Genomic DNA, 16,299 nt, shown 5'->3' with positions numbered 1-16,299 from the left:
ACTACACAGGTTTCAAGTGTCTGCCTCTTCACTTTGAGTGCCAATGCAAAAGTGTGTGTGTGCGCCTCTTAACTCGCTGAGTGTGCCTACAGTATATGTGTGTGTGTGTGTGTGTGTATGAAAATATGTGTGTGTGCTCACTTTGTGTGCAGAGGGCCACGCTGGGGAGGAACCCTCTTCCACACCCGGCTCCAACCGCTCCCTTGAAGTGGGGTCACATTAATTTCAGATGCGATGGAGAAACATGCTACCGCTGAGCTTTTCCGCAACTAGGATGTCAATGTCAAAGCTTTCTCCTCTATCTCCCTCTTTTTTTCCCCAATATGGATTTCAGTTGGAGCGGCCAATATGATATTCAGGGAGGCTGGTAGAAGAGCCAAGCTATAATTAAGAAGTGCAGCTGCAGTGAAATGCCCGAATGTTCTCGGGAAAAGATCACAAGAGATCAAGGCGCCCCGTCGGAAGATGAGATGCCCTTGACAGCCAGCTGTGGGCTTGGTATTTGGTGCCCCAGCGAAACAGAAAAACACGAGACACGATTTATATATGCCAGGGGGATCCGGAGGACCTGGCTGTGTGGCTGTGTATATGTGTGTGAAAGAGTGTGGGTGAGTGAGGAAGAGTTTGTGGTGGTAGGATGGGAGGGAGGGACAGAACGTTGTATCCATCAAAGACAGATGGGAGCCCTTCTGATGTGGCTGCTTCTCTGTGTGTGTGTGTGTGTATGTGTGTGCGTGCTCACGCCTCATCTCTGAGACAGAAGGAGGACTTGAGGACTTACTGCAAATGTGTGCGACCATTAGGGCTATACTTTATGTTTGTGTGTGTGTGTGTGTGTGTGTGTGTGTGTGTGTGTGTGTGTGTGTGTGTGTGTGTGTGTGTGTGTGTGTGTGTGCGCATTTAGTCTTTTCCAACCAGTGGAAAGTACTAATAACATCTGTAAGTCTCTGAAGTGGACCAAAATATAATTGTAGAGTTGATGTGACAGTATGTGTATGTCCCTCCGTGTAGAACTAGTAGGCCAATCTATTTTTAAGGTGTGTGTGTATGTATAAGTTTGTGTCAGTGTGTATGGCAGCCTGTGTGTGTGTGTGTGTGGTACTCACGTCGGACGTCTCTGAAGTAGATGGTCTGTCTGTTGGGGTTGAGGAGCTGGATGACAGAGTCGTCGTTGTTCTTCACCCTGCAGCTGATGACGGCCACGTCACCCTCCACCACCTCCACATTGTCTGTCACCAGGTTCTGACTCTGGACTGGAAGGCACAGACAGACACAGTAGTCATTACAACTACCAGGCTGTATGCAGTATAGTTTTTCACACCACTGAGCTGAACCGAGCCAAGCTGTACTCAGCCTGGATACACATCCACCACATTTGCAGGAACTGTGCTGAAATGGTATGAAAATATCATATCTAAGCGAGCACAATTTGGTTTGCAGACATGTGATCTCAAGTATAGAATGAATTCAGGTGGTACTACCATTTGGCAATACTTGTAAGAGATCAATGCCAACATGATATGTATCCCAAGGTATAATTCAAAATAAGCCCTTCAGTCCATAACAACTTTTAATTATTTTTTATTTATTTCACCTTTATTTAACCAGGTAGGCTAGTTGAGAACAACTTCAAGGAAGAGCTGGGAGATTTTTATTTACCAACTGGGGAAATTTTGTTGGGCCCCACAAGGTCAAATGCTATTTGTAGAGGGTTTTAGGGTTATGGTTAGAATTAGTGTTAGGGTTAGAATTAAGTTTAGGGTTAGGAGCTAGGGTTAATTTTAGGGTTAAGGTTAGGAACCAAGGTTAGGGTTAAGGTTAGGTTTTAGGGTTAGGGTAAGAGTACAGGTTAGTTTTAAGGGTTAGGGAAAATAGGATTTTGAATGGGACTGAATTGTGTGTCCCCACAAGGTTAGCTGTACAGGACTGTGTGTGTGAATGTGTGCTTTATGAGCAAGCTGGTAAAGGTTGCTCCTGATGCCTGACCTTGTGGGTGACGGCAGACCCTATCACAGGGCAATGGAAGACTTCATAAACGGATTTTAGCTACTTCATTAAAGTCAGGAAAGAGATTTTTGATTTTCTACTTCTCCAAGATTAATGTCTTGCCTCCTTGATGCGTAGCTTAAATAAAAAAAAAAAAAATATATATATATATATATATATATTATACAGTTGAAGTCGGAGGTTTACAAACACTTAGGTTGGAGTGATTAAAACTAGTTTTTCAACCACTCCACAAATTTCTTGTTAATTAACAAACTAATTTTGGCAAGTTGGTTAGGACATCTACTTTGTGCATGACACAAGTAATTTTTCCAACAATTGTTTACAGACAGATTATTTCACTTATAATTCACTGTATCACAATTCCAGTGGGTCAGAAGTTTACATACACTAAGATGACTGTGCCTTTAAACAGCTTGGAAAATTCCAGAAAATTATGTCATGGCTTTAGAAGCTTCTAATAGGCTAATTGATATCATTTGAGTAAATTGGAGGTGTACCTGTGGATGTATTTCAAGGCTTACCTTCAAATTCAGTGACTGTTTGCTTGACATCATGGGAAAATCTAAAGAATTCAGCCAAGACCTCAGGAAAAAAATTGGGAGCAATTTCCAAACGCCTGAAGTTACCACGTTCATCTGTACAAACAATAGTACGCAGGAATAAACACCATGGGACCAAGCAGCCGTCATACCGCTCAGGAAGGAGACGCGTTCTGTCTCATAGAGATGATCGTACTTAGGTGCGAAAAGTGCAAATCAATCCCAGAACAACAGCAAAGGGCCTTGTGAAGATGACGGAGGAAACGGGTACAAAAGTATCTATATCCACAGTAAAATGAGTCCTATATCGACATAACCTGAAAGGGCGCACAGCAAGGAAGAAGCCTCTGCTCCAAAACTGCCATAAAAAAGCCAGACTACGATGGGGCAACTGCACATGGGGACAAAGATCGTACCTTTTGGAGAAATGTCCTCTGGTCTGATAAAACAAAATTAGAACTGTTTGGCCATAATGACCATCGTTATGTTTGGAGGAAAAAGGGGGGAGGCTTGCAAGCCAAAGAACACCATCCCAACCGTAAAGCACGGGGGTGGCAGCATCATGTTGTGGGGGTGCTTTGCTGCAGGAGGGACTGGTGTACTTCACAAAATAGATGGCATCATGAGGCAGGGAATTATGTGGATACATTGAAGCAACATCTCAAGACATCAGTCAGGAAGTTAAAGCTTGGTCGAAAATGGGTCTTCCAAATGGACAACGACCCCAAGAGTACTTCCAAAGTTGTGGTAAAATGGCTTAAGGACAACAAAGTCAAGGTACAGGAGTGGCCATCACAAAGCCCTCAATCCTATAGAAAATGTGTGGGCAGAACTGAAAAAGCATGTGCGAGCAAGGAGGCCTACAAACCTGACTCAGTTACACCAGGTCTGTCAGGAGGAATGGGCCAAAATTCACCCAACGTATTTTGGGAAGCTTGTGGAAGGCTACCTGAAACGTTTGACTCAAGTTAAACAATTTAAAGGCAATGCTACTAACTACTAATTGAGTGTATGTAAACGTTAACACACTGGGAATGTGATGAAAGAAATAAAAGCTTAAATAAATAATCCTCTACTATTATTCTGACATTTCACATCCTTAAAATAAAGTAGTGATCCTAACCGACCTAAGACAGGGAATTTTTACTAGTATTAAATTTCAGGAATTGTGAAAAACAGTTTAAATGTATTTGGCTAAACTTCCGACTTCAACTGTATATGTATTGTTCTCTAGCCGATGAGTTAATAGGAGGAGCATGAATGAACTGTGACTTGCGCGGTGGGGAAACCTGCAAATTTCCATGCCTCAGTTGTCATGCACCTCTAAACAGCCCTGTTATTTAAAGAGGAGGGGGGAGAACGCAATCGCCTCCTCAAATGTCGACAGATAAAGACAGACAGCTCAACAAACAGGATTTAAAAGAAGCCTGCCAAACGATACCCCAAACAGCCCTGAAATCAAATGAACCATATGAGAACAAACCACACTCCCCACTTGTAAGAAGTGAATTCAGCCTACTTTTCAATAAGGAGGGCCGTTATTGGATATATGCTATGCTAACATACTAGGCCAATATGCTAATATACTAGGCTCGAATGATATGTTAACATGTTAGGCTCATATGATATGCTAATATGCTAAACTAGTACAGTGGGTATCTAGTATAGTGGGTATCGCCGTGGCGATGCTGCTAAATTTTGTCTCCTACTATGTTGGGCTAGGAGTTTAAAACCTGGGTGGTGTTCATTTGGTTAACTTCTCTAGGATAGGGGGCAGCATTTTCATTTTGGATGAATTGCATGCCCATAGTGAACTGCCTCCTACTCTGTCCCAGATGCTAATACATGCATATTATTATTACTATTGGATATAAAACACTCTGAAGTTTCTAAAACTGTTCGAATGATGTCTGTGAGTATAACATAACTCATATGGCAGGCAAAAACCTGAGAAAAAATCCAAACAGGAAGTGAGAATTCTGAGGCTGGTCGATTTTCAACTCATCGCCTATTGAAATTCCAGTGGGATATGGATCTGTTTGCACTTCCTACGCCTTCCACTAGATGTCAACAGTCTGTAGAATGTTGAATGAAGCTTCTACTGTGATGTGGGGCCGGATGGGAGCTGTTTTAGTCAGTGGTCTGGCAGAGTGCCAGTTCCTGGTCACGCGCATTCCACATGATATCGACTTAAGTTCCATTACTTCTATAGACACAAAGAAATTCTCCGGTTGGAACGTTATTTAATATTTATGATAACAACATCTTAAAGATTGATTCTCTACTTAGTTTGACAAGTTTATTCGACCTGTAATATAACTTTTTGAAGTTTTCGCCTGGATCTGCGCGAGCGTTTGGATATGTGTACTATATGTGCTAACAGAAGTAGCTACTTGGACATAAATAACGGACATTATCGAACAAAACAACGATTTATTGTGGAACTAGGATTCCTGGGAGTGCATTCTGATGAAGATCATCAAAGGTAAGGGAATATTTATGATGTAATTTCGTATTTCTGTTGACTCCAAGATGGCGGAGAAATGTTGTTTATATCTGAGCGCCGTCTCAGATTATTGCATGGTTTGCTTTTTCCGTAAAGTTTTTTTGAAATCTGACACAGCGGTTGCATTAAGAACAAGTGTATCTTTAATTCTATGTAAAACATGTATCTTTCATCAAAGTTTATGATGAGTATTTCTGTTATTTGATGTGGCTCTCTGCAATTTCTCTGGATATTTTGGAGGCATTTCTGAACATGGCGCCAATGTAAACTGAGATTTTTGGATATAAATATGCACATTATCGAACAAAACATACATGTATTGTGTAACATGATGTCCTATGAGTGTCATCTGATGAAGATCATCAAAGGTTAGTGATTAATGTTGTCTCTATTTCTGCTTTTTGTGACTCCCATCTTTGGCTGGGAAAATGGCTGTGTTTTTCTGTGGCTATGTACTGACCTAACATAATCGTTTGGTGTGCTTTCGCCGTAAATCCTTTTTGAAATCAGACATGTTGGCTATATTCTCAACATCTGTAGCTATAATTTGGTGTTTTTCATGTTTGATTTCAATAAAGATTGATTTTTATGGTAATATATTTGAATTTGGCGCGCTACTTTTTTTCCTGGCTTTTGGCCAAGTGGGACGTTAGCGTCCCACAAATTCCAGAGGAGTTAATTGTTCTTTCACTGGTAAACAAACACTAAAACACGAGTTGTAAGGGGGGAATACAAACGAGAGAACACGCTCATTAACGACAACATCAAACGTGTACAGATGTCATCCAGAAAATGTCAATTTTATCGAGTCACTGCCAACAGCTACATTAGCCTAATCTGGTATAATATTGATAAAATCATAGTAGCAATGGCTCTTACTATGGTTCCTTATTTAGGAAATGTAATTAGATCAAATTAAACGAGTAAGTCAAATTATGAGAATATCAGCAGGTGGTTACCAAATGAAAAGTGATGACACTGCAACACAAATGGTTATGATAATACTAAATATCTCATGTCAGAAACTGCATTCAAAAACTACAACTCAGAAAACCATGTAACATGCCTTAAGCGCCCAGATTTTTTGATCAATCATTCTCAAAATATGAAATAGTCTCAATCTGCATGTGCCTTGGCAACTCCTCTAACTATCCTTGTGTGGATCTACTAACATACATGTTTGGCACAACAAAGAACAAATGCAGCAGAGAGAGTTGGATAAATCACATAGCCTCGCCTACAGCTGGGACTGAGCTACAGCTCAACATACAGTACCAGTCAAAAGTTTGGACACACCTAATCATTCAAGAGTTTTTCTTAATTTTTTAAAACTATTTTCTAGATTGTAGAATAACAGTGAAGACATCAAAACTATGAAATAACACATATGGAATCATGTAGTAACCTAAAAAGTGTTACATATTTTAGATTCTTCAAAGTAGCCACCCTTTGCCTTGATGACAGCTTTGCACACTCTTGGCATTCTCTCAACAAGCTTCATGAGGAATGCTTTTCCAACAGTTTTGAAGGACTTCCCACATATGCTGAGCACTTGGCTGCTTTTCCTTCACTCTGCGGTCCAACTCATCCCAAACCATCTCAATTGGGTTGAGGTTGGGTGATTGTGGAGGCCAGGTCATCTGATGCAGCACTCCATCACTCTCCTTCTTGGTCAAATAGCCCTTACACAGCCTGAAGGCGTATTGGGTAATTGTCCTGTTGCAAAACCAATGATAGTCCCACTAAGTGCAAATAAGATGGGATGGCTTATAGCTGCAGAATGCTGTGGTAGCCATGCTGGTTAAGTTTGCCTTGAATTCTAAATCACAGACAGTGTCACCAGCAAAGCACCATCACACCTCCATGCTTCACGGTGGGAACCACACATTGACATGCAGAGATCATCCGCTCACCTACTCTGCATCTCACAAAGACACGGCAGTTGGAACCAAAAATCTCAAATTTGGACTCATCAGACCAAAGGACAGATTTCAACCGGTCTATTGTCCATTGATTGTGTTTCTTGGCCCAAGCAAGTCTCTTCCTCGGATTGGTGTCCATTAGTAGTTGTTTCTTTGCAGCAATTCGACAATGAAGGCCTGATTCACGCAGTCTCTTCTAAACAGTTGATGTTGAGATGAGTCTGTTACTTGAACTCTGTCAGGTGCAATCTGAGTTGCAGTTAATTGCCGATTTCTGAGGCTGGTAACTCTAATGAACTTATCCTCTGCATTAGATGTAACTCTGGGTCTACCTTTCCTGTGGCGGTCCTCATGAGAGCCAGTTTCATCATAGCGCTTGATGGTTTTTGCCACTGCACTTCAAGAAACTTTCAAAGTTCTTGAAATTTTCCAGATTGACTGACTTTCATGTCTTAAAGTACTGATGGATTGTCATTTCTCTTTGCTTATTTCAGCTGTTCTTGACATAATATGGACTTGGTATTTTACCAAAAAGGGCTGTCTTCTGTATACCAACCCTACCTTGTCACAACACAACTGATTGGCTCAAACGCATTAAGAAGGAAAGAAATTCCACAAATGAACTTTTAACAAGGCACACCTGTTAATTGAAATGCATTCCAGGTGACTACCTCATGAAGCTGGTTGAGAGAATGCCAAGAGTGTGCAAAGCTGTCATAAAGGCAAAGGGTGGTTACTTTGAAATATATTTTGATTTGTTCAACACTTTTCTGGTTACTACATGATTTCATATGTGTTTTTTCATAGTTTTGATGTCTTCACTATTATTCTACAATGTAGAACATAGTAAAAATTAAGAAAAACCCTGGAATGAGTAGGTGTCCAAACTTCTGACTGGTACTGTACATACAGTGCATTTGGAAAGTATTCAGACCCCTTGACTTTTTCCACCTTCTTTTAGGTTACAGCCTTATTCTAAAATGGATTTAAAAAAAAAAATCCCCTCAATCTACACACAATACCCCATAATGACAAAGCAAAAACAGGTTTTTAGATATGACATTTACATAAATATTCAGACCCTTTACTCAGTACTTTGTTGAAGCACCTTTGACAGCGTTTACAGCCTAGAGTTTTCTTGGGCATGACGCTACAAGCTTGGCACAACTGTATTTGGAGACTTCATCCCATTCTTCTCTGCAGATCGCCCCAAGCTCTGGCAGGTTGGACTGGGAGCGTTGCTGCACAGCTATGTTCAGGTCTCTCCAGAGATGTTCAATCGGGTTCAAGTCCGGGCTCTGGCTGGGCCACTCAAGGACATTCAGAGACTTGTCCCGAAGCCACTCCTGCGTTGTCTTGGCTGTGTGCTTAGGGTTGTTGTCCTTTTGGAAGATAAACCTTCGCCCCAGTCTGAGGTCCTGAGCACCCTGGAGCAGGTTTTCATCAAGGATCTCACTGTAATTCGCTCCGTTCATCTTTGCCTCGATCCTGACCAGTTTCCCAGTCCCTGCCGCTGAAAAACATTCCCACAGCATGATGCTGCCAGCACCATACTTCACCGTAGGGATGGTGCCAGGTTTCCTCCAAATGAGAATCATGTTTCTCAAGGTCTGAGAGACTTTAGGTGCCTTTTGGCAAACTCCAAGCTGGGCTGTCATGTGCCTTTTACTGAGGATTGGCTTCCGTCTGCCACTCTACCATAAAGGCCTGATTAGTGGAGTGCTGCAGAGATGGTTGTCCTTCTGGAAGGTTCTCCCATCTCCACAGAGCAACTCTAGAGCTCTGTTAGAGTGACCATCAGGAACTTGGTGACCTCCCTGACCAAGGCCCTTCTCTCCCGATTGCTCAGTTTGGCTGGGCAGCCAGCTCTAGGAACAGTCTGGTGGTTCCAAACTACTTCAATTTAAAAATGATCAAATCAAATCTGATTTGTCACATGCGCCGAATATAACCTTACCGTGAAATGCTTACTTACAAGGCCTTAACCAACAATGCAGTTAAGAAAAATATTTACTAAATAAACTAAAGTAAAAAATAAAAGAGCAACAATAAAATAACAATAACGAAGCTATATACAGGGGGTGCCAGTACTGAGTCAATGTGCGGGTGTACAGATGGAGGCCACTGTTTCTTGGGGACCTTCAATGCTGCAGACATTTTTTGGTACCCTTCCCCAGATCTGTGCCTTGACACAAACCTGTCTCAGAGCTCTACGGACAATTACTTCGACCTCATGGCTTGGTTTTTGCTCTGACATGCACTGTCAACTGTGGAAACTTATATATAGACAGGTATGTGCCTTTCCAAATCATGTCCAATCAAGTTGTAGAAACATCTAAAGGATGGTCAATGGAAACAGGATGCACCTGAGCTCAATTTCGAGTCTCATAGCAAAAGGTCTGAATACTTATGTAAATAAGGTATTTTTTTTTTTTTTTTTTACATTTGCAAACATTTCTCAACCTGTTTTCACTTGGTCATTATGGGGTATAGTGTGTAGATTGCTGAGGGATTTTATTTTATTGATTTTAGAATAAGGTTGTAACGTATCAAAATGTGGAAATATTCAAGGGGTCTGAATACTTTCCAAATGCACTGTACATGTATAGATGTGCATGTGTCTGAGCCACAAGGGGGAGCCACCTTGTCAAATTCAATGGGAGAGATGTGTGTGCATATTGGATGAAACTTTAGCAAAAACCTAGCTATACAGCAGCACTCATCAAGAGTGATTTGTGGAAAAGCCTTTCAACTCAACACTGCATGCAGCTGACCAGAAAGCAGGGGATAAACAACAAGATCGATATGGTCTAATACAGGGTTTACCAAACCCGGTCCTGGGGTCCCCCACTGAGTGAGCATTTTGGTTTTTGACCTTAGCACCTACACAGCTGATTCAAACAATCAAAGCTTAATGATGAGTTAGTAATTTGAATCAGCTGTGTAGTGCTAGGGCAAAAAACAACACGTGCATTTAGGAGGGGGGGGGGGGGGGGCACTACCGAGTTTGGGAAACCCTGGTCTAATAGATCCATAATGGGAATAGGGACATGTGTATAGTAATTGGAGGATGCCTATTGTATCTATGCTTCAATGAATTGATTGAACAATAAAATTCATTCATTCTAAGCAAATGTCATCTTGTAAACAGAGGACCGAACTAGCATGTGCAACATACTTTAGCTTTGCTGTAGGCCCACTTTGATGAGCATTTGCTTTCTGTGAATGCGTCATCAACAAGGCTTGCCGTAATGTAGCCAAAGACTTTCGTTGCATTTGCATAACTTCTTCAAACAGATCTGTTACATTATCTTTGTATTTAATTAGTGGAATTCAAAAGCGCTAGCACAGAGCATTGATCATGCTGGCCTAGATTAAACTTGTCAGATGAGGATGATCTGTACTAGCCTACACTGTCTGTGTGCCTGTGTGTGTAAGCTCTACTGCACTTGTCTGAGTGTGTTGGAGCACACATTTGAGTGTGAGTGTGTGTGTGTGTGTGTGTGTGTGTGAGTGTGAGTGTGAGTGTGTGTGTGTGTGTGTGTGTGTGTGTGTGTGTGTGTGTGTGTGGGTGTGTGTGAAAGAGAGAGAGACCCGTGTGTGTGTGTGTGAAAGAGAGACCCGCGTGTGTATGCGCCAGTGTGTGTGGTATATTTCGCCGTTCCAGCAGTTGGGAGAAGACCACCTGCGCAGCATGTCATAGACAGTTGGCTGAAGGCTGCAGCGCACCGCTGGGTTGGAAAGGTCACCGGGCCCTCACTGGCCCTGTCCTCTATTTAGAGGGGAGCGTAGAGGGTCCGGCAGCCAGGGCCCGGTAGACCCCCAGTACACGCTCAGCATGTTCAGTCAGTGAAAATAGCACCAGTGTCAAAATAGCATTAACCATTGACCAGTGGGTTTGCATATGGAAGGGGCTCTTGAGCTAGCTAGCACACAGTAGGCTATTAAACAGGCAGTGAGCAGTGACAGGCTCTTACTGTACCCTGCTAAAGCTAACCGGCAATAACTAGGTAATGTTGCTAGACTGTTATTGGAATGTTATCGGAGTGTTTGTAGAGCACTTGACCCTGTTGATATGCACAAGGCAGGTTCTACCTTGAGATGATTACTGATCTAATTGGGTGGGTGAACGCAAGGTTGCCACTGTATTCGTTATACCTATCCAGTTAGGTCAGATTCGTTTTGAAGGGTCTATTTTCCCAGTAAATAACTAGGACTGTAGCTTCTGCTTACGCTTATCTTATGTATCACACAACAGCTAAGGAGACAATTTACAACAAACAAACAATGCTGTATTTTGACATGGTGAATTTGGAGGTCAAATAGTCATATCTCACTGAGAATGTGTTTGACAGGGTGTATCTAAGCAGCCCAGATGATTTGACTCATCCGCTAGCATTCTATGTGTGGGAGTTTCGCTGGTGTTCTCTCAAAAAACAAGAGGAACTTGTTTTCTCTCCCTTTGATTTTTCACAACCCAATTCTGCTGTGGACTGGATAAGTTTGACCACTCCATCTGTGAGTAGGAGACCCAGTTCTCAACCCGAAATGCACAGTGATACAGCCCTGCCAAAATCCCTAACCAACTAGTCGCTGTATTGTAAAAAAGCATCAAATTCACATATAGTACACTGCCTTAATGCAAATAACCCTACCTATGTCCCAATGTGTTTGGGCTGTCATGCCAACTTCTACGGCCATTGTCATGCCAACTTCTACGGCCATTGTCATGCTAACTTCTACGGCCATTGTCATGCCAACTTCTACGGCCATTGTCATGCCAAACCATAGTTGATTCTACAGCACACACCTGGTCTGGGACCAGGCTAAAAGTACCCTGCTGCTCAAGAATATAAAATATATTAAGCCTGATTTAAGCCTTTTAGAAATGGCCTGCTTTTAAGATTAAACAAATCTTATTAAAGGGAGTAAAAAGGACGTTTTAGAGATATTTTATCACACAGTAATGAGATCAAAGGTTTGATAGGGATGATGTTGAATCATTGAACGACGTCAAGTGGTTTAATTTTCCTCAGAAACGTTCATGGTTTCTTAAATACTGAGGATGTTTTAGTATTTGAGATAGCTACCTCATTCAAAGGGAATGACTTGGAATGATCCCACATCATCTTTGACTTGTTCTATGCTTCCCCTTGTAATTTCACTAAGTGGTTTTTCTCCAGAGGTATATGAATAAAAAAAACTGTAAAAAAACACACAAAAACACTTATGAAAAATTCTGTACTACTTATTATGTTAGTGAACCAATGCCATCCATAATCATAAAGCATATTCCAATACAAAAAGGGCCTAAAGCTTAAGTTGTGATTACTCGTCCCAAAGAAAAGTTTGAAGAAGCTTTTGTAGTGGCTAATTAGAAACAATAGCATGGCGTTTTTATGCATATTAGGAGACAGTGTTTATAAACTGACCTCTGCATCAACACTTTGGAGGAGAAGAAAAACTGAGACAATCCTTTAAAGGCTATTCTGTGCTATTATTCCCTTCCTCCCTCATCATCATCCCCCTCTCCACTCTGAGAGGAGACAGTGGGGAGACATTTGCAGTGCCTTTCAATAAAGGAGGGAGAAGAGAAGTAAAGAAGGAGGGGGAGGCCTGTGTGGTGCTAATGATCAGTAAAATGGAGGTCACGTGGGAGCTGTGCGTGGATGGATGGATGGATGGAGAGGAGAGCAGAAAAGCGTCCAAATCAGTGGAGTGATGGAACGATGTGTGTGTATGTGCTTTTAGTGTCATTAAGTGTGTGTGTGTGTATAGCTGCTTGCATACATGTGATTTATGTTGATGATCATGCATGTGATTAATGCATGATTATGTGTGCATTTACTGTGACTCTCTGTGAAGGGATTTGTGTATGTGCACCAGCATGGCGTGTCTATCTGTACTACTTTGTGTGTGTGTGTGTGTGTGTGTGTGTGTGTGTGTGTGTGTGTGTGTGTACTATGTGTGGGAGGGGAGGGGGTGGCATCCCAGAGATTAATGCATCAGAGGCAGTGGTGCTATAACCAGAGGGCCTGCTATTATGCTCGCTCATTTGGAAATCTCTTTCAGGGAGGAGAGGGAGAGAAGCAGGGAGGGAGAGAGAGGGAGAGAAGCAGGGAGGGAGAGAAGCAGGGAGGGAGAGAGAGGGAGAGAAGCAGGGAGGGAGAGGCAGGAGAAAGGGAGAGAGGGAGGGAGAGAAGGAGAGAGGCAGGGAAGGAGAGAGATAGGAGGGATAGAGTGGGATCATCTCCTCCACTCCCAGCCAGATAAACAAAAACTGGTTGAGACCCTGCAGACAGTCTGAAGGAGGAGAAAGAGAGAGATGGTGAGAGAGAACAACAGGGAGATACAGACTTAGAGAGAAAGAGAGAGGTGGGGAGGTAGAGGGCACTGCAGCAGAACACAGGCTATCAGCATCCCTCTTCCCCACTCTCCTCCACACTCACCATTTCTCCTCTTGGTTAGCAGTGTGTGTGTGTGAGAAAGTGCACACTTAAGTGTATGTACTATGTGGCTCTAGCACCTGGCTGTCTCTCCACAGCCACCTTGTACATGAATACAAAATAAAGTATTCAGAAACCTGCTGCTCAGTACTATATGTGTTATTTCATAGTTTTGATGTCTTCACTATTATTCTACAATGTAGAAAATAGTAAAAATAAAGAATAACCCTGGAACGAGTAGGTGTGTCCAAACTTTTGACTGGTACTGCATATTTAAGATATTTTCCTTTTATTATTTTCCCCTAACCCTACCATCCCTCTCCTAATTGGAGTAAACCATTGGACAACAACTCTTAGGACGTGGATGTCGATTAAGGCAGCCCCCTGCACCTCTCTGATTCAGAGGGGTTGGGTTAAATGCGGAAGACATATTTCAGTTGAAGGCATTCATTTGTACAACTGACTAGGTATACACCTTTCCCTTTCCCTATATACATTTTACAAAAACAGTATAGTTTACAATAGTTAGCTTCATTCAACCCCTCCTATGTACAGTGGGGCAAAAAAGTATTTAGTCAGCCACCAATTGTGCAAGTTCTCCCACTTAAAAAGATGAGAGAGGCCTGTAATTTTCATCATAGGTACACTTCAACTATGACAGACAAAATGAGGGAAAAAAATCCAGAAAATCACATTGTAGGATATTTAATGAATTTATTTGCAAATTATGGTGGAAAATAAGTATTTGGTCACCTACAAACAAGCAAGATTTCTGGCTCTCACAGACCTGTAACTTCTTCTTTAAGAGGCTCCTCTGTCCTCCACTCGTTACCTGTATTAATGGCACCTGTTTGAACTTGTTATCAGTATAAAAGACACCTGTCCACAACCTCAAACAGTCACACTCCAAACTCCCCTATGGCCAAGACCAAAGAGCTGTCAAAGGACAACAGAAACAAAATTGTAGACCTGCACCAGGCTGGGAAGACTGAATCTGCAATAGGTAAGCAGCTTGGTTTGAAGAAATCAACTGTGGGAGCAATTATTAGGAAATGGAAGACATACAAGACCACTGATAATCTCCCTCGATCTGGGGCTCCACGCAAGATCTCACCCCGTGGGGTCAAAATGATCACAAGAACGGTGAGCAAAAATCCCAGAACCACACAGGGGGACCTAGTGAATGACCTGCAGAGAGCTGGGACCAAAGTAACAAAGCCTACCATCAGTAACACACTACGCCGCCAGGGACTCAAATCCTGCAGTGCCAGACGTGTCCCCCTGCTTAAGCCAGTACATGTCCAGGCCCGTCTGAAGTTTGCTATAGAGCATTTGGATGATCCAGAAGAAGATTGGGAGAATGTCATATGGTCAGATGAAACCAAAATAGAACTTTTTTGGTAAAAACTCAACTCGTCGTGTTTGGAGGACAAAGAATGCTGAGTTGCATCCAAAGAACACCATACGTACTGTGAAGCATGGGGGTGGAAACATCATGCTTTGGGGCTGTTTTTCTGCAAAGGGACCAGGACGACTGATCCGTGTAAAGGAAAGAATGAATGGGGCCATGTATCGTGAGATTTGGAGTGAAAACCTCCTTCCATCAGCAAGGGCATTGAAGATGAAACGTGGCTGGGTCTTTCAGCATGACAATGATCCCAAAGACACCGCCCGGGCAACGAAGGAGTGGCTTCGTAAGAAGCATTTCAAGGCCCTGGAGTGGCCTAGCCAGTCTCCAGTTCTCAACCCCATAGAAAATCTTTGGAGGGAGTTGAAAGTCCGTGTTGCCCAGCAACAGCCCCAAAACATCACTGCTCTAGAGGAGATCTGCGCCAAAATACCAGCAACAGTGTGTGAAAACCTTGTGAAGACTTACAGAAAACGTTTGACCTCTGTCATTGCCAACAAAGGGTATATAACAAAGCATTGAGATAAAATTTTGTTATTGACCAAATACATATTTTCCACCATAATTTGCAAATAAATTCATTAAAAATCCTACAATGTGATTTTCTGGATTTTTTTTCTCATTTTGTCTGTCATAGTTGAAGTGTACCTATGATGAAAATTACAGGCCTCTCTCATCTTTTTAAGTGGGAGAACTTGCACAATTGGTGGCTGACTAAATACTTTTTTGCCCCACTGTATCTCTGAACACCATCCAGTTTTGATTTATATTTGCCATATATTTTTCAACTGTGCCGTGATGTTTCACAAAAATGTTGTATAATAATTCAAACGGGAAAATTCTACCTTTTGAATCCAGCAATAGTTTGTATCAGTTCATAAACCATGTGCCACGGAATCGGTACATCGAAAATCTCTTCCCAACTATCTATATGGCACAGCTGTAATTTTTTTGGTCCTTAAATGAAACTGGTAAACTTTTTTATTTATCACAATTTACTTTAGCCAATTTTGGTCTTTAATGCAGGGGCGACTCAAGTTCCTTACTTTCTCCCCCTTCCACTTGCCTCTTCCATTTTTGCGTTAATGTTGCAATTAGTTGGTTGTAATTTCTTTCTTTCGGGATATGAATACCAAGTATGTCCACTTCACCGTCAGACCATTTTTTGGTAAACTACACAGTAATTTAAAAGTTTAATTTTTTTTGTGATACAATATGCAATATAGTAACTTATAATTCGGTTGCAATCCAGAGGCTAGAAAAAGTGTCCAGTTCATCCACAAGGCTGTGGAGGGATCCAAACCGCGGATCCAAAAGAAAACATGAATCATTAGCGTACAATGACACCTTTGTTTTTAAGCCCTGGATTTATAGGCCTTTAATATTATTGTTGGATCTGATTTTAATAGCTAACATTTTGATTGCCATAATAAATATATATACTCCGATAGTGGACAACCAACCTTGT

At 41.9% G+C, this 16,299-nt stretch overlaps 1 protein-coding gene across 5 annotated transcripts in view; it reads right to left on the bottom strand.

The window, feature by feature from the left end:
- The window catches only part of LOC129868440 (cell adhesion molecule 1-like), a 542,438-nt gene that overhangs the window by 148,621 nt on the left and 377,518 nt on the right, over positions 1-16,299 (bottom strand). For all 5 annotated transcript variants that reach the window (XM_055942416.1, XM_055942417.1, XM_055942418.1 and 2 more), the window contains exon 3: positions 1,107-1,253. In XM_055942416.1, the coding sequence (XP_055798391.1) occupies positions 1,107-1,253 (147 nt within the window). The remainder of the gene's footprint in view (positions 1-1,106; positions 1,254-16,299) is intronic.

The sequence above is a fragment of the Salvelinus fontinalis genome, chromosome 13 (genome assembly GCF_029448725.1).
Source record: "Salvelinus fontinalis isolate EN_2023a chromosome 13, ASM2944872v1, whole genome shotgun sequence".
Taxonomy (NCBI): domain Eukaryota; kingdom Metazoa; phylum Chordata; class Actinopteri; order Salmoniformes; family Salmonidae; genus Salvelinus; species Salvelinus fontinalis.
Note: the sequence above shows the minus strand (reverse complement) of the source record. Positions and strands in the feature narration are given on the sequence as shown.